Source organism: Zingiber officinale, chromosome 7A (genome assembly GCF_018446385.1).
Source record: "Zingiber officinale cultivar Zhangliang chromosome 7A, Zo_v1.1, whole genome shotgun sequence".
Taxonomy (NCBI): domain Eukaryota; kingdom Viridiplantae; phylum Streptophyta; class Magnoliopsida; order Zingiberales; family Zingiberaceae; genus Zingiber; species Zingiber officinale.
Window position 1 is genome coordinate 99,850,402 of NC_055998.1, and position 19,994 is coordinate 99,870,395.

The 19,994-nt window shown below is 34.2% G+C and overlaps 1 protein-coding gene and 1 pseudogene across 1 annotated transcript; both read left to right on the plus strand.

The window, feature by feature from the left end:
• Window positions 1-4,983: 4,983 nt before the first annotated feature.
• LOC122001902 (uncharacterized protein At5g01610-like) lies at window positions 4,984-7,810 on the plus strand. Its single transcript, XM_042556885.1, has 3 exons — window positions 4,984-5,201; window positions 5,966-6,020; window positions 7,094-7,810. Exons 1-3 carry the CDS (start codon window positions 5,115-5,117, stop codon window positions 7,465-7,467), a joined length of 516 nt encoding a protein of 171 aa, XP_042412819.1. The 5' UTR covers window positions 4,984-5,114; the 3' UTR covers window positions 7,468-7,810.
• A 560-nt stretch (window positions 7,811-8,370) lies between these two features.
• Window positions 8,371-19,959, plus strand: LOC121999564 (annotated as a pseudogene).
• Window positions 19,960-19,994: the final 35 nt, after the last annotated feature.

Below are 19,994 nucleotides of genomic sequence, written 5' to 3' on the forward strand. Positions count from 1 at the left end.
GAAGCTCTCTCTAGACCCGATGCTCCAATGTGGAAAGAAGCTGTCAATAGTGAAATTGAGTCTATCATGAATAATCATACTTGGGAATTAGTAGACCTTCCTTACGGTAATAAACCATTAGGTTGTAAGTGGATACTAAAACGTAAGTATAAAGGCGATGGATCAATTGACAAGTATAAGGCAGACTTGTAGCCAAAGGGTACAAGCAAAAGGATACATACTCACCGGTGACAAGGATTACGTCCATACGAGTGCTAATAGCCATTGCAACATTGTATGACCTTGAAATACATCAAATGGATGTTAAGACTGCATTCTTAAATGGTGAGTTGGAAGAAGAAATTTATATGGAGCAACTCGAAGGGTTCATGGCTCCTGGAAATGAGATAAAGGTGTGTCGACTTGTTAAGTCGTTATACGGACTTAAGCAAGCGCCTAAACAATGGCACGAAAAATTTGACAAAGTAATGCTGTCAAACGAATTCAGAATAAATGAATGTGACAAATGCATTTATGTCAAAAGCACACCTGAAGGCTATGTAATTGTTTGTCTATACGTAGACGACATGCTAATAATGGGCAATAATCATGATGTAATCATGACTACAAAGAAAATGTTGACCAGAAATTTTGATATGAAAGATATGGGTCAAGAATTAAAATTCTGGGACATCGAAGGGATAGTTTTAACACAATCCCATTATGTAGAATCAGTATTGAAAAATTCAATGTGTACGATCTCTCTACGGTGAAAACACCTATGGATCTAAGTCAACACTTAGCAAAAACCATGGTGAGACCATATCAGTTTGATGTATCTCACAAACTGCACACGTCCGGATATTGCCTGTACGGTCAACAAACTGAGTCGTTTTACGAGTAATCCAAACGACACCCATTGGAAAGCATTGATGCGAGTTCTCGGATATTTGAAATATACTATGAACTATGGATTACATTATGGAAAATATCCCACTGTATTGGAAGGATATTGTGATGCTAATTGGATATCGATACAAAGACTCCAAATCCACTAGTGGATATGTATTCATGATCGGTGGGGAGCGGTATCTTGAAATCCACTAAGCAGACTTGCATTGCTCGATCAACTATGGAATCCGAGTTTATAGCACTAGACAAAGCAGGTGAGGAAGTTGAATGGCTGCGGAATTTCTTGGAAGATATTCCTAGCTAGGTGAAACCTGTGCTGCCGTACTAATCCACTGTGATAGTCAATCGGCGATTGGAAGGGCACAGAGTAATATGTATAATGGTAAGTCTCGACATATACGTCGTAGACACAATACCATTAGGCAGTTGATCTCGAACGAAGTGATTGCAATCAACTATGTCAAGTCCAAAGATCATTTGGCAGATCCTCTTACGAAAGAGCTAAGTCGAGATCAAGTATATTGCTCATCAAGAGGAATGAGATTAAAAATCTACAACTAAAAATGACTGTAGCGGTAACCCAATCTTGTTAACTGGAGATCCCAAGATCTTGGTTCAAAGGGAGAACGAAGTTACAGAAGTTGTGTTACAAACACGAGATATATTATCATTATCTCTATCCCAATCCTAGGATGAACTTGTGCTGTCCTACCATATGCAGTGAGGATAAGTTTATGGTTTTAATGATTTCTATACCTTTATAAGGTGGAGTATGGTAGGATACTCTTGATAGAAAGATCACCTATGTGAGTGTGAAAACTGACCGTTTCAATGAAACACACATGAATCTAAGATGGTATCCATAGCCAAAATGGAACCAACCATGAGAACCCAAAGTCAGTGAGATAAATCTTTGTATGGGTGTTATTGTCTTAGTATACACAAATAGTTGAGTAGTTCAAGATATCACGTTCACTGCGCAGCCTAGTATTCTCGATAGCATTCCACTACGGAAGGTTCAAAGTCACAAGTTATCTCTCCCGATGCATTGACTTATCGATTGGACTCTCTGTATGTGATAACATGCATGCATTATTTTTTGAAAGTAGAAATTTGAAATTGAAAAATTGAAATCTACGATTCGCGTAGATAGATTTAGACTATTAATTTGCTCAAACCGATTAAGGGTGAATGAGAAATTAATGTTTAAAAAACCAAAATAACATTTGTTATTCATTAATAAAGTGCATAGGAGAATAGTCCACATCGGAATCATGTGTGTATTCTCTACTCATTAATGAAGATGTGTTAATGGAGTTAACAAAAAAAAAATAATAAAGGACGGTGACCCCTTGGCGGCAGTCGGACCGCCTGTGAAACCCGCCACGTGCGCGTCGGCGCGCATGATGCGCGCTCCGGTGACATTGCTGCGTGGCACTCGGGACGTCGAGTCGCTCTTACGCGTGGCGGTGCCTATCGGCATCCTCGTGGGCAAGGGAGATGGTTGACTTAGGAATGGATGGCTACCGTTGATCAAATAGATATGATGGATCGCTTGTGATGCGATCTAGAGCGTTGGATCGCAAAGAGTAACGATCTGACTTGATCTGAAGCATCGAATCAATGGATCCAGATCCGATGGCTGATGACAATAGGCGGGATCTGAGGGTCGCAACTCCTTAGATCTGATGGATGAGATTAAAGTGGGCTTGGTGAAGGGTTACAACCCTTCAGAATAGATGATCTAGATCGATCCAGCCCAAGGAACACATCCACTCACCCAAAGGACACTCAACCTCTTCGTTCAGTATAAATAGAACCCTCCAGATGATGGAATACTCACTCAATCTTCTCTTCTCTTCCTCAAGCATTCATCTCATCTTGTGCATTCAAGAGTCCAAGAAGTCTACTAAAAGGTTCGCTGGTCTCGGATTGTCGTCGTTGTATCTTGGGAACGAATTGCAACAATCCGTTAAGCATCGTAGCGGAGCAATATCGTTTACGGAGATAGTGTCGAACACTAGCCTCGACGATCAGTTTGCATACTCCAGAAGCTACCCAGAGACAACAGTCGTAAACGATATTTCCTGCAAACTGATATGGCTACCAACGACATTCCGACCGTCTTTTCTTTTTTTCATTCCCTGAATTTGCTATATTAAAGTGAATAAATAGAAATTATCATCGATGAAAAAAATACTCCTTAGTGATAAATCTAATATAACATGATATAAAGCTCTACTTGCTAATATCAAGCAAATAATAAAGAAAAAAACCAATTATATAAATAAAACTAATTAAATTAATTAATAAATTTGTTAATAAATTTAATTAATTTATTAAAAAAAATAGTAGTTGACTCGTACAGATAATATCAAAAGAAAATATACCTACAGCAATGGTCGTATCGATATCGTGTGCTATTCGAAAAGAAGAGATGTCACGCTTGTACTCGTCGAGTTACTGCCGAACATCTGTATAGGACATGAATATAAAATATCATGTGAATGATAATATAAAGATTTTCAAGAAATTGAGAAATATTATGTCGCCGAGAAAGGAGCTCAATTGTTTTAAAGATATCTATTCTAAAGATGAACAGATCTACTCGAACCTAGTGATGGAAAAAGATGATTAAAATTAAAATTTTTCGCGCCTACGACTCTACGGATAAGAGGAAAAATAAAAGGGGGATAGTGTGGACTTTGTGGATAAGAGGAAAACTACGGGGTAACGTAGACATGTGTTTTGGAATTTTAATTAAACAAATTAAATTTTTTTGATTTAATGGAAAATGCATAGAGGAAAACAGGAAATAATTAAGGAAAAAAAATATAAGGTTGATTTTTTTTTTAATTTTATTTTTCTAAAATTTGTGGGGCTAAAGTTCATCCTAGCCCCAAGATGACTCCACCCATGGGTTGATCCACCTATACTAATCTAGGGTTATGGATCATGATCGTTAATATTGTCATATTGATGTTATTATCATGAACTCCCCCCCGGGGACTAAAGCCTGCTCGGGTAACTTAAGACGTTATTCCACCCTTTATCAATCCACTTCCAACTATTGTCAATCTCATATTATACTTAACCGTGTAAAATCATGCTTCGTGAGTTACTCTAACACCACCTCAAGATTTCTTATCTTGCTTCATGGAATATTCTTCCAACTCCGATCCATCGGACATTCAAACCATTATGCGTATTAATTGACTCGGTCATACCATATATCTCATCAACATGAGCTCCATGTATCCTACTGAATTTCTGCACAACTTAACAAATAATAAATTTCCATAAATTAACTTAATTATGCAATATCTCAAAATGTAGTTTGACATTTAGTGAAGGAATAAAATATTCCAAAAAAGAAAAGAAATTCAAAGGGTTAAAGTACCTACATCAATAGCCATTCTTTAAGAGGATGTTCTAGTAACTATACCATAATGTCAATAAATATAACTGAAAATATATAACTCAACAAAAGACCATTTGAGTTATAATTATTCAGGAAAAAGTAGTAAATGATGTCAGACAAATGTACAATCTCTCTATAATATAATGAAGAAAAAAAATCCAATAAAAAATTGTGTTGACAATTTACCCATCTACTTTTGAGTATTACTTAAATCACACTAGATTTTATTTTATTTTTTATAGGTAAATATGTGTTTATTAGTTAACAATTAGCAAATTCTAATCATAATCACAAGAAAAAAAAAAAACCTAGTGTTCAAATATTTTTGTCTTCCATTCATCTAGAAATGACCGGCGGTTCGGTCCATAAAAGTTTTTGATCATCGGATAAATTCGAAAAAGCACACCACATAAAATAATCAGTGTTTATCAATTAAGAATTTGAAAATAAATAAACTGGTAATTTATTCTCGCACATTATTTTTTTCATTTAACTGAAAAAAAATAATTTTATAATGATTTTATCAAATGACGATTTATCCGTTAGGAAAGTTAATTTCCAACACGGTTTTGGAAGCGACTTAAAATAGTCCGGCCCGGTCTATCGGTACACTCGGCGGTCTATTTACTCATTTATAAATAGGGAGGAGCTTTTGTAGGTAATTTAATCACGCCCCAATTGGAAAAATAAAAACAAACACGGGATATTCGTCGCCCTTTCTCTCTTCTTTTTCTTCCTCGTCGATTTCTTCCCAAAGCGAGGAAGAAATAGGGTTTCCATTTCAAGGGATAGGAAGGAGGAGATGGATCAGATGATGGGCTCGGTTGGAACCTACTGGTTCAGCAAGCAAGCCGGCAAAGAGTTTTCCTCCGTCGGTGGCGACATCAATGTAAGTTTTCGCAATCAGATGTGCTTTCGGATGAATTCTGCGTTACCTTCAGATCTGCATTGCTTTATTTCGATTTATTCAGATCGTTTCCTATTCGGAAAGTTGATGTTGAATTGAAACATCGTTGATCTTGGACAATAAATTTATAAAGTTGTTTATTCAGAACCGATCTTATGTTACCTGGATTATCATGAAACGGGATGGGGTTTTCTCCAATAAAATATTTGAAGAAAAAATTGTGCATTGTGTTTGTGCTACACGAGCAATGGGCATATCATATTTGCCCGCGAATGGTACTTTGCAATGGTACTGAAATTATTCTTCCACATGCCACTGAATTTATTGCAATGGCTCACTTCTATATTCTGGAACGTATTTTTTGAGGTTGATTTCTTGTGTATCAATTAGATGTGTGTGTGTGTGTGTGTGTATGTGTTTTAAATACTCCATGGAAGAGTCTTTAAGCATGGTGGCACAAATCTATTATGGAATCCAAATTATCATCAAATATTGTGAGCAGCCTCACCGCTTCTTATTTATTGATCTCTAAAGTAGAAGTTTTTTTTTATATTTTTCTTTAATGTTGAGCAAAAGAGCAGTCGATATGCTGCTGTTGTAGTTTGCAATTTGCTATATTGTTTATATTGTTTGCAAAAGAGCTTATATTGTTTTATTTTGACATAATTGAGTTGTTAATATGATGCAAACTTTGAAAGCCATTTTTTAATCACTCATGACATCTTTTTTCTTCTTTTTGTGATCAGTCACTTTCCAACAGTGTTGAAGGAGGTGCAAAATGGCTGGTGAACAAAATCAAAGGTATCATCTGATCTTCAAGTTACCAATGCAATTCTTTGTCATTAATCATTCATGGGTGTTTATCTTTGCTATGGTATTTACAGTCTCTTAGGTATGGTAGATAAATCTCATACATTACTTCGAGCCACTATGGCGCACCGGGATGTAGGGTAAATCCTATTGACTACTAGTTGTTTATATAGTTACCAAAAAAAGTAGTCATATTTTCAAAAATATTTATTTATCATCAAAATATCACCCTTCAAAGAATAAATTTTGAGTTTATTCAAAAAATAATAATATATTTGAAAGAAAAATGTTGAGGTTTATGATGAGCCTTCAATATTTGTTTTAAAAATATATAAATATGATAATCTAAAGATTAGTTCTTTGAATTAATTTAAACCTGAATAAATTTTCTATAATAAATATAAATTTATGGAAGAGCTTTTTATTCATATTTAGCAAATCCTTTTTTATATAATATGATTAAATAATATGTTTAAAAGTATGTATTTGTGTCTGAAAAAAACTATAGTATAATTAATATTGGATCAAAATATAATTTCTTTAAATATACATGTACATGTGGATAACATTTTGGAAGTGTTGAATGATCTAAACTTCTGAATTTTCATGCACAAGATTTCTTAATATTTCACTGTTGGGATTTGGTGAGCTTTGTGGATTACTTACACAAACTACACTACATCGAAAAAGAAACACATCCTTTTTCTAGTACTTCCTGGTTTCTTCTCTCCTATTTTTTCTGTATATGATTTTACTCAGATGTGGACTTGTTATTGTCAAAATCTTCCTTGAGTTATTCAGTTAATTCATGATTCCCCAATACTTTCTATTTGAGGATCAACAAGTTCTCAATGGCTCATGATACTTTATAGTCCATGAAAATACTTCTCTGGTAAAATACGAAACTTAATCTGTTTTTTTTTTTTCCATTCACTCTGATCAGTCTATTGAAAAAACTAACATATAACCAATAACCAGTGCTTTAGATATGAGATTTTATTGAATGATTGTATCTTGGCTAATAGAAATTGAGTTTTAGTCATAATTTTTAATGCTTGCTCCAGGAAAGATGCAGAAACCGCTGCCTGAACTGTTAAAAGAATATGATATGCCGATCGGCCTATTCCCAGAGGATGCCACTAACTACGAGTTCAATGAACAGACAAAGAAGCTGACAGTATTCATACCTTCTGTATGTGAAGTAGAGTACAAGGATTCATCAGTTGTGCGGTTTTTCACAGAAGTGAACGGATACTTGGAGAAGGGAAAGCTGATAGAAATCGAGGGAATAAAAACCAAGGTCTTGCTGCTTTGGGTAAAAGTATCTTGCATCTCCACTGAAGGACCCAAGCTCAATTTCACTGTTGGGTTGAACAAATCCAGGAGCCGAGATGCGTATGAAGTAGTCAGAGGTGGGATTCTCGTTGACAAATTTTAAGCAATGTTGGGAACGTGTTCTCATTTGGATGGATTGTGGGCTGCAAAACCACAAAGTTAATCAAGTGTAACAAACTAAATGTGTTGATGAGTCATATAACAACTCTTTATTCTACACTATAAGGGTGTTGCTGAGCACCAAAACATTTTTTTATTTTTTTAAACATCATTGTTTTATCTTCATTATTAGTTTCTGTTTTAAATTATTTGTAATTTTTTTTTTGTCAATGGTGATCGAGAAAAATTATAGGCGCAGATAAGTCCATGATTTTATGAGTGATGGTTTGAAACTTGTGAACCTGGTGAATCTATATTCAAGTTTGTCATTTGATGACTATTTTTCATCATATGGACAGAATCTTAAAGTTTTGCAATATTTTTTACTAGTCAAATCATTGCATCATTAACCGTTATAAGATTAAGACTTTGAGAATTTTTCCCTTTTATACATTAATTCTTGCAGGTTTTCTTTGCTGATTCATACTCACCTCAACTACGGGATGTGATTCACAGAAAAGTCTTGCATACCATGAGCTTAAAAAACCACAATTACTCAAGGATGTTCATTTTGCATTTCTATTGGTATTGCAGCAAGTTATGGTAACTAGATTAACCTACTTGAAGCCAAACTAATTAGATGAATTAATCTTATAAGGACTCAAAAACTAATTTAGTAAATACTAGAAAAATTAGTGAAAGACAATCCTAGAATTAAATAAGGTGAATTTTCTGTGTCTGAATTTGAACTGATTTAAAACTTGGTGTTATGGTAGAGTTCCATTTTAAGCATTGTTGATTAAATTTAAAACCATCTTCTTATGGAACATTTCTGTGATTATATGGGAGGGTACTATATATGTCCCCTCGGATGGGTCTAGTGGCTAGCGCTTGAGGTGTTGCCATAATGAAGTCTGGGGTTCGAATCTCGGTAAAGTCGAGATAAATACCTCCCTTATGTGCTAGTCACTATTCCAAAGGCTAGTAGATGTCCATGATTTACCTCCTCCGTGTTGACCTTGGGACGAATTTGTGGGGGCGCTGGAAGTAAACGTATTCATCTTTTTTTCGCCATAATTTCTGTGATTATATGATTATTATTATTTAGGCTTTTCCCTTACTAGAGACAGTTACTCTACGTTGGCCTTTCAGGTGGTGGACCAGTGTGTTTCATGGGCATGTTTCTTGGGGCTTTGGACAACCCTATAATGCAGGAGGAAATGACTACCAAACAGCATATAATATTCCAAGCAAAACAAATGGGTCGGTGAAGTATAAGTTCTGCGAAGGCATTTGGTATCATGGGTACCATCTCTTCAGCTGCTGAATGTATTATTGAGAAGGTAAGTAAATCAAAATAAATAGTCTATATGTTTTTTCTTGTTACCTTGAATTGAACGGGTGTTAATGTAATTTGTGCTAATGGTGTAACTCGAATTTTGATAAATGATAAGCGAGTTAATTTAGGTGTTGTTTTGATCTAATATATTTATCTAGTGTGCAGGGTTGATTAACTTGACAGGAAGTTCAGTTGGGATGTTTGATTCCCAATTGATAATCAGGATGTTCAATTCCCGATTAGAAGGAAGCCCAGTTAGGATGTTCAATTCCTGATTGGTAGTCGGGATATTCGATTGTCGATTAGAAGGAAGTGCAGTGGAGATGTTCGATTCTCAATTGGCTGAAGTTCGGATGTGTAATTCCAGAAGGAAGATCGGGATGTTCGATTCCTGAAGTCCGGATGTACGATTTCGGAAGGAAGATCGGGATGTTTGATTCCCGATGAGTTCGCTCGACACTGGGTAAGTAAAGGTAAGTCACTAGAGGAGAGTGACTAAGTAAGGATGTGTCCCGGTTGAGAGACAATAAGTGTTGGTCTAATTTAGATCCATTTTGGAAGCTTATAAGTTATAAATTAATTATATTATTGTTATGCTAATCTTGTTTTGCAGGATAGATTATTGTTATGTTGGACTAACCTAACTTGTAGGGCAAAAAGAGTAAAAAGGCCTCGGGTGAACAGTACTCGATGTGCCTTCAAGCATTGGAAGGTACCTTCATACTATTCATGGAAGGCACCTTCGATGCTATAGAAGACGCCTTCTGATGGATAAAGTTTAAACTTCATCACATATAAGGAGCGAGCTATTTGGGATCAGATTTCTCACATTGGAGGCGCTTTCAAAGCTATGGAAGGCGCCTTCCACACTCTTTATAAGGATGTCTCACCCAAGGCTTTGTACACAACTTCCATATGAGCTTCTACACGTCCGATAGACTTTCTGACTACTCCGGCTTGTTGCTGCTGCCCTGTTATGACTCTACTACACCCAACTATCACTGAGAAGCCTTCTAAACACCGAGCTCGAGCCGACCGACTACAAACAGTGTTTGGTAACAAAATTAATTATTGTATTTAATTTCTACAAATGGGAAGTGTAGCGTGTTACACTTTTCCGACTCTTTTTGTACTCAATTCCCTCTTCTGGCAGTTCCAGAAGAGGTTTTTAATGGATTACCCATCTATAGGTCCGCGAGACCTAAGTCTTGGAGTAGGAGTTGCCGAAGGCTCCGAACCAAGTAAAACTGATTGCGTGCTTTTTTTGCTTACTTTTCTATTTCGCTTTAGTACTTAATTTTTCGACGTGCACTTAATTTTATACATTCGAAAAGGATAAGTTTTTGAAAACCACGTGATTCACACCCCCCCTCACGTGCGTCTTAATCCAACAAACGGTATCAGAGTATGTTCTACTTTGAATTGGTGCAACTACAAATCAAGTCGGGGGAACTGTTATTTTTTCAGATTTATATTTTTCATAGCTTATTTGAATTGATAAAATTTACCTCTTCAAATAATCCTTTCTCGTTAGATTTTTACTCAAAATTGGTGCAATAACACTGAGTCATCGACATATTTTTTTTCTCAAACACTACTAATCCAAGACCAAGTCTTAGTACCTCCTTCTAGTTTTCTTTTCAACAATCAAATGCCCCAACTTGAGGGATTTAGCACCGCTCGTCCTCCTCTCTTCAATAGAAGTGACTTTCTGTACTAAAAGAAGAGGATGGAAATTTACTTGAAGATGGACATCGAGCAATGGTTCACCATCTGATAAGGGTACCGGGCACTTGTAGATGAAGCAACAAAAGTACCACTCGATCCAAAAAGATTGAGTGTAGAAGATAAAAAGAAAGCCCAGATCGACTCCAAAGCGTTGAACACGATCCAATGCGGACTCATAGAAGAAGAACTCAACCGAGTCGGCCTGCACGAGAACATAAAGGAGTTATGGGACAAACTAGTCGAGCTACACGAAGGAACTCCCGATTCGAGGGTAACAAAATGCGACCTACTTCTTAATTCATTATTCATTAAAATGCATGACGGTGATACCGTGAATCAACTCCACGCTCGAATCAAGGACATCCTCAATGACCTTCACCTAATCAGACACCAGCTCAAAAATTGGATGTAATAAGGTACGCTCTTAACTCGTTCCCTCAGAACGCATTGTGGGCATTGATCAAAGACGCCTATAAGGTTTTGAGGAACTTCTCAAAGTTAAAATTAGATGAACTGTTTTGTGAACTTGAACTGCACGAATAAACTAATGCCTCATAGATCGAGAAAGGAATTGTATTTCTTGCAGGCATTTCGAAGGGAGCCAAACCCGAAACAGAAATTGAACTCGAGTCAAAATCAGATGAAGAGCAACTGGTGAACATGATAAGGAAGATGTTCATTAGACACAAAAAAAGCTTCACTAACTGTGATATAAAGAAGATGTCCAAGTCGACATCCAACAACCCAAAGGTGAACATCACGTGCTACGGCTGCAACAAGAAGGGACACTTCAAACACGAATGCCCGAACGAAGACAAGATCAAAAAGCAAAAGAAGGCACTAAAAGCAACTTGGGTCGAGTCTTCCTTGGACGGATTGGGAGCAAATGAACCGAAGCAAGCAAGTTACCTTGTATTGATGGCAACCGGAGGTGAAACGAATCAAGAAGATGAGTCAGAATATGAGTCAAGCAACAGATCTAGATCTGGTTCAGATGAACTAACTACGGTAAAATTTAATTATAATGCAAAATTTTTTAAAATTATTTGATGCTTAAATAAGAAATTAACTAAAACTAAGGAACACGCTAAACTCCTCCTTAAGGAAAATAACATCCTTAAGAAACAACTAAGCTTGATCTCATCAACTAACCAAGTTCAAGATAGAAAATCCACCCAAGCTATAAATCTTGAGGAAGAAAATTCTATCTTGAAAAGTCAAATTGAAGAGTTAAAAGAACAATTGGAAAAGTTTACCTTAGGATCCAAGTATCTGAATATGATACTTGGATCCCAGAGCTGTATATAATAAATATGAACTTGGATACAAATCCAACTATACATTTAAATCATTTTTAATAATAACTCAAAACTCAAAATTAACTAAAACTTGTGTTCCGAAAGCGTGCCTAACCATATAAGTAGGACTCAATCAATACTATGTACTGAAAAATAAAGTTCACTACATAAAAACAAAATAAACCAAATAACTCACCATTAATATCAAAACCCAAATCTTCAATAAAATCAAATCAAATAAATCAAAAAATAAACCTAAAATAAACACAAACTAAATCAATCTAAACTCAAAATATAACCAAGTATATTACAACTATAAAGCAAATCGACACAAGCCTAAAATCTAAACCCATAGTCCAATAATTCAAGGGGAGGCTCCAAACTAGTTGACACCTCCAAAATAATAACTTACCCGGCTGAGTAATTATGACTAGCATAAATAGAGACAAAAAAATTTAATTTGATAAATAGTATTGGAAAAGTTTTGGATGATAGTATGTTAGAGAAGCTCTGCCTATGCATGTCTAGGAAGATATGACTTCGACCTGATGTATTTGGCTTAGTGGAACTAACTAAAACTATCTCTTACTAATCCTAACAGGCTAGACCAAAGTTTTGTATTAAGTTCAGTGGATAGGACTATTTGAAAAATTCTGAATGCGTGATTACTCTAATGATGTCTAGGTGACTCACCACAGCTTAGAAGTTTATTCAAAGAATATCTTTTTATTGAATTCAAAGTTAAACTTGAATCTAACACAAGTTAAACCAAACCCTGAAATTCAACCTAACTCATCTCACAAAATTATATGATTCCTTAATTAAAAATATAGATCGGGTGAGATGAATAAAATTTAAAATTAAATTTAAATTTAAATTTAAATTTACATTTAAATTTAAATTTAAATTTACATTTAAATTAAATTTAAATTCAATTCAAATTAAACTTAAATTAAACTTAAATTAAATTAAACTTAAATTAAATTAAATTAAAATTAAATTAAAATTAAATTTAAAATTTAAATTCAAATTTAAAGTAAATTCAAACTTAAATTAAGATTCAAATTAAACCTAAATTAAATTTAGATAAAATTCAATTTAATTAAATTCAAATTATTAAATTAGGTTAAAATTAATTTAAGTTAAAATTATGTTCACACTTCAGCTATGATTTTTCTTCTCCCTGTAAAAATCTAAATGGATATTGGAGAGTAGTTGCTCTCAACACATGATCGAGGATCAAACAATGTTTATAAAATTAACCTTCAAAAGACTAGGAACAGTTGTCTTTGGGAATAACGACAAACTGAAGGTATTTGAAATAGGTAATATTGAACTAGAGTCTAATTTTATCATTTATAAAGTACTGCTTATTGAGAATTTTAAATTTAACTTACTAAGTGTTAGTCAATTATGTGATTAAGAGTATAAGGTTAGGTTTACATCTATTGAATGTTTAATTAAACATATAAAAGACCTTACAATAAAATTAAAAAGACTTAGGAATACCAACATTTACACGATCAACCTACCCAACTCTTTACTTAAGTGTCACCTGACACAAAGAGGAAATCTGATTATGGCATAGGAGAATGCCCCACACTAACTTTAAAAACCTTACTAAACTAACTGGCTTAGTTAGAGGACTACCAAAACTACCTAACTTAGATTCAATAATTTGTAATACCTATCAACAAGGAAAACAAACTAAATCAACTCATAAACCAACTAATTAAACTCAAACTAATTCAACACTTGAATTATTACACTTAAATTTATTTGACTCATATGGAATTAAATTTATTAATAGATTTTTATACTGTCTAGTAATAATTGATGATTACTCAAGATTTACTTAGGTAAAATTCTTTAAAAAAAGATAAAACATTTAAAATATTTAGTAATTTTTATAAAGAAACTGAAAATGAAAAAGACTCAAAAATCAAAAGAATTAGGAGTGATAACGGTGGGGAATTTAAAAACATAGGTTTACTAAGTTCTGTTTAAAAAATGGGTACCATCAAGAATTCACGTGTCCTAATACACCTCATCAAAATTGGAATAGTTGAAAGGAAAAATAGAACTCTTCAAGAAATCATTAAGACAATGCTTAATGAATATCAACTACCAAAATATTTCTGGGTAGAAGCTATTAATATATCCTATTATGTACAAAATAGGGCATAATAAAAAAGAAACATAATAAAACCCCATTTAAAATTTATTATAATAAATTACCTAATATTATATACTTTAAGGTTTTTGGATGTCCTGTTATATATTAAACACAAGAGAATACTTAGGAAAATTTATCTCAAAAATAGAAAATAGAATCTTTATAGGTTACTCCCTAAACAGTAGAGGATATAGAGTTTACAATAAAACTACTCTAAGAATTGAAAAAACAACCAATATAAAATTTGATAAATAACTAAAGAATCTAACTCAAGTCAACCTTAATATCAACCAATTGATTTCGTAAGAGTTAGCACTAATCTAGGGGGAGCAAGTGGAAACCCAATAAACGAATATGAAGATGAACAAAATCAACCACAAGAAAATGAACAAACACAAACTGAGCCTAGAACGATTAGAATAAGTTCAGATCACCCAAACCAAATAATAGGTGATTCGGAACCAAGCATTCAAACTAGATCCTCATTTAGAAACTTAAGTCAAATATCCTTAATTTCTAAGTTTGAACCTAAAATAGTAAAAGAATCCTTGGTTGATCCAGACTAGATTATTGCTATGCAAGAAGAGCTAGCTCAATTTGAAAGAAACTAAATCTGGGACTTATTTCCTCTACCCAAGAATAAGAAATTCATAGAGATTAAGTGGGTATTTAGGAATAGGTTAAATAAAAAAAGGGGAAAGCTAAGCTAATAGCTAAAGGGTTTAGTCAAGTAGAGAGACTTGACTATGATGAAACTTAAGCCCAAGTAGCCAGACTTAAGTCTATTAGAATACTATTAAGCTATGCAGCTCATAAAGGATTTAAGCTCTACCAAATTGGCATCAAATCAGCCTTATTAAATACACTAATAAAAGAAGAAGTATATGTAGATCAACCACCTAGATTTGAAAACTTAGAACACCCTCTAGATTTGAAAACTTAGAACACCCTGATTATGTTTTCAAATTAAAAAAGACGTTATGTGGTCTAAAACAAGCACCTAGGATTTGGTATGAGTGATTATCTACCCATCTGATTTCAAATGAATTCAGACAAGGTTGAATTGATCCAACCTTGTTTGTAAAAATCGTTAAATCCGATATTTTTGTTGCTCAAGTCTACGTTGATGACATAATCTTTGGATCTACAAACTCAGATTTTCTACAAAAGTTTAGTGATCCTAATGGAACACCAATAGACCTAAAGTATTATAGAAGTACTATAGGTAGTCTGTTATACCTAATTACAAGCCGACCTGACATACTATTTGAAGTCAGTATGTGTGCTAGATATCAAACTTGTGCTAAGGAGTCCCATCTAAAGCTTGTTAAAAGAATCTTCAGATATCTAAAAGGTACACAAATTATAGGAATGTGGTACCCTAGGACAATTACTTTTGACCTTATAGGATATTTTGACTCAGACTATATTGGCTCTAAATTAGATAGAAAAAGTACAAGTGGTGGATGTCAACTACTTGGACCATCACTTGTCAGCTGGTTCGCTAGAAAATAATACTGCATCGCTTTATCTACAACTGAGACAGAATATATAGCTATGGGTGAGTGTGTAGCACAATTATTATGGATGACACACATATTGCAAGACTTTAACCTAAATTACAAAAAATATAAAAATCTTTATTGACAACATAAGTTCATAAATTTAACTAAAAATCTAGTATCATTTAAGAACCAAACATATAGAAGTTAAACATTATTTTGTAAGAGATCATGTAGCCAAAGGCAATATTGAACTCAACTATGTTGAGTCAAAATCGAACCTGGCAGACATATTTACTAAACTAATATCAGAACTAGAATTTAGCAACCTATGACGAAAATTAGGAATGTGTACGTTAAACTAGGACTACTATTTTTACAAACAATTTTCAAATAATTTGTAAATTCTAGGATTTTTTTTTATTTTATGAAAATTCTCATTTCCTTAGTATTTTAAATATGTTTTAGCCTTAGAATAGATTAAATTCATAGAAAGCATATTCTTATAGATCTAGATATTGAGCATCTCACAAACATACTAGGTTTACCTTGATTATGTATTCAAAAACTTAGAACTACGTGAGATGTATAGGCCTATTGTCTAGACTTAAAATACTTATATCAGTGCATCAATACATGTCTGGATGAAAATACCAGAATCATAGTAATCAAGTTAAGTGATCCACATTAGTCAAACACTAACTGGATAAATTAACTTAACTTGACTAACCAAGTAAATACTGCTATCTTCTGATAGTTAGTTAGTAACTAAGAGTTAGACATTTAAGGATATATTTTTTAGATGAATACTTTTAAATATATCAGGTTCGGGGGAGGAAATTTAAAAATGATTTTCAAAATAGTTTAATTCCTTACTTGTTTCAAAATTGCTTTGTTTTGCAAAATAATTTCAAAAAATACCTTTAATTTTTTTATTTTTTATATAAGTATTTTCCACTTTTGAAAAATCTATTTTTGAAAATACTTACAAAACTCTTTGCAAGTTTTTAAAAAGAAGATTTGAACTATTGAAATTTTAAAACGTACTTTTCAAGTAAACTATCTTTTTAACAAATCCTCTTGAATATATTTTTCTTGTAAAATTTACTTGTACAAAATGTTCTTGTTTTTCAAAGTCAAAATGTTGAAAACTATTTCTACTCCTTTCAAACTTATTTTACCTAGCAAAATATTTTGACAACACTTTAACTTATTTTACAATATTCGTGCAACATATTTTAAGTGTTTTAAAAACTATCTTGCAAAACAATTTCTAAAACTTCTTTCATAATTTAAATTTTGCAAAAAGGTTTGATTTAGAAACTTTCAACATTTTAAATTATCAATGTTTTAAAAATTTTCAATATTTTGAAAACCCTTTTGAATAGTTTGAAAATTTCTTTAATTCCTTCCCCCTATCACACTTGTAGATTTGTATTTGAAATTTTTACTAAAGTTTTATTACAATCTGATTATTTGCATTGTTTTTGATAAATGTCAAAGGGGAGGGCAAGAGTTAGTATGAAAAAGAGAAAAATAAACTAAACTTTAAAACCTTAAAATGATTATGTCTTTACTATTTCACTCCTGCATATCTTTTTCTAACTCTAACCCAAGTTATCATTGTATCAAAAAGGGAGAGATTATTGGTACAATTTGTACTAATGATCGAACTCAGGTTTTGATAAATGATAAGTGAGTTAAGTTAAGTGTTATTGTGATCTAATACATTTACCTAGTGTGCAGGATTGACTAACTTGGCAGGAAGTCCATTCAAGATGTTCGATTCTCGATTGACAATCAGGATGTTTGATTCCTGATTGGATGGAAGTCCGGTCAGGATGTTTGATTCCCGATTGCCAGTTGAGATGTTCAATCCTCGATTGGAAGGAAGTCCAGTCAGGATGTTCGATTCCCGATTGGCAGTCGGGATATTCGATTCCCGATTGACAGTCGGGATATTCGATTCCCGATTGGCTGAAGTCTGGATGTGTGATTCCTGAAGGAAGACCAAGATATCCGATTTTCAAAATCCGGATGTGCGATTCCGGAAGGAAGGGGATTGTTTGATTCCCGATGGGCTCACTCGACATTGGGTAAGCGAAGGCAAGTCACTCGAGGTTGAGGGGGCAGTAGACGTCGGTCCAATTTTGGTCTATTTTGAAAACTTAAATTGGGACCTTGAGTAGATCCTGGTTTGGAAAACAGGGTCTAAGTCATAAATTAATCATATTATTGTTATGCTAATCTTGTTTTGCAGGTTAGATTATTATTGTGTTGGACTAACCTAACTTGCAGGTAAAAAAACCAAAAAGGTCTCGGGTGAACAGTACTCGAGGCGTCTTCAAGCATTGGAAGGTGCCTTTGTATGTTCACGGAAGGCGCCTTCGGCGCTATGGAAGGCGTATTCCGATGGGTAAATTTTAGATTTCGTCGTGGATAAGGAGCAAGCTGTTCAGGATCAAATTTATTACATTGGAGGCGCCTTCAAAGCTATGGAAGGCGCCTTCCACACTCTTTTTAAGGGTGTCTCACCCAAGGCTTTGTACACAACTTTTATACAAGCTTCTACGTATCTGATCGGCTTTCCGACTGCTCCGACTTGCTGCTAATGCCCTGCTATGACTCTACTACGCTCGATTGCCACCGAGAAGCCTTCCAAACATCGAGCTCGAGCCGACCAACTACAAACATTGTTTGGTAATGAAATTAATTACTGTACTTAATTTTTGAAAACGGGAAGTGTAACATTTTACATTTCTCTGACTATTTTTATACTCGATTCCCTCTTCAAGCGGTTCCAGAAGCGGTTTTTAGTGGATTACCTGTCGATAAATCCGCGGGACCTGGGTCTTGGAGTAGGAGTCGCCGAAGACTCCGAACTCGATTCCGAACCAAGTAAAACCGACCGCATGTTTTTTTGCTTGCTTTTCTATTTCACTTTAGTACTTAATTTTCCGCTGCGCACTTGATTTTATAAAACCAAAAAGAATAAGTTTTTGAAAACCACGTGATTCATCCCCCCTTCTCACGTGCGTCTCAATCCAATAACTTGTTTTGATAATTCCTTTACAGGTTCGAGTGAAACATGACACCACAAACACAGTTTTTGCTGGTTGTGTTACAGGAGGGGTTATTTCTGCAAAAGGTAATTTCTCTGATTTCGAGAAAAGAACTTGAAGCCTGAAACTTGGAAATGGGCATAGTTCCTACTAGATTCTTACAGATCACAGTAGAAGTGTTAGTTTAGTTTCATATGGTCCTGTCTCTTTTGGGGGTTATAATTGTACGAGCTATATGTTGCTAACTACTTGATGCATACTATTTTTAGTATTTCATTATTTCTCTCTTATCAGTAAGTATTCACTTAGATTCTATCACTTCTTAATGGTGCAAGGACCTATATGAAATCATAGCAAACCAAATTATTGACTAGAATGTGATTTAAGCAATATGAAAGGAATTTGATCTGTAAAAAATGACTGAAAGGAATTTGATTTAATTGCAAACTTTGAATTGAGATGGCAGCAAAACTAGTTGTTATGCAATAAACTTGAGCTGTAGTGGGATGAAAATGATTTCTGAAAATAGCATGCTGGATTTAAAAAGATATCCAAGCTTTTGCAGCGAAATCATAAGCTAGGCAAATGCTGATTGTCCTTGGACCTCACATGCTCGGGTGAGTGCCTTTTGTACCTCTTCCTTAGTCAAGTACCTTATTCAAAGGCCACTTATCAATACTACCTAGAGGAACAATTTGCCCATCTTGCTTCATCTGGAATCCTTGTTGCTTGAGGAGTCTGTTTTTCCTTCACAAAGCCATTTAGTTGCTAGTTTTCGTTACGCGTTACCAGCATGCGTCCTGAAGAGATTTCTGAGGTTAAGGTATGTATTAGCATGAGAACTCATGAATGTTTATTTGTGTGATTTCGTATTTTCTTTATGTTATTTTAGTTATATTACCAAAGTAGTTTACCTCTTCTGATTCATATGGAAGCTAGAATTCCTTTCCTAGATCTTAATTACTATTTGATATTTCTAGAATTCCGGATACATTTGTCAGTGTGACTCTTTAGAAATATGTTGGGGCCATCTTTCTCTGCATATTTATATGCAGTTTTGAGATCTGGTAAAATCAAATTGTTGCTACATATTTGGCTTCTCCATTTCTTCGAATACAAAGAGTAATTTGTCGATCGTGATATCTTTCAGGTGGTCCAAAGGCCACGTGTTGGGTGTGCAGGCTTTGCAGCATTCTCAGTTGCAATCGAGAAGTTCCTTGATAGGCACTCTTCAATGTATTGTACCAGGTAAGAAAAAGCTTCCATCTCTAGTCTAGAATTAACTTTTGGATGTCGATTATTGTATTTCAGTGTTCCCTTAACAATACAAGTTCAATGCTTCCAGTTTTATGTTGAGGCACTTGAACTTGTTATTGGATTGTCAGATTGATGCAATTTATGGAAGTACTGTAATATTCTTAAGCAA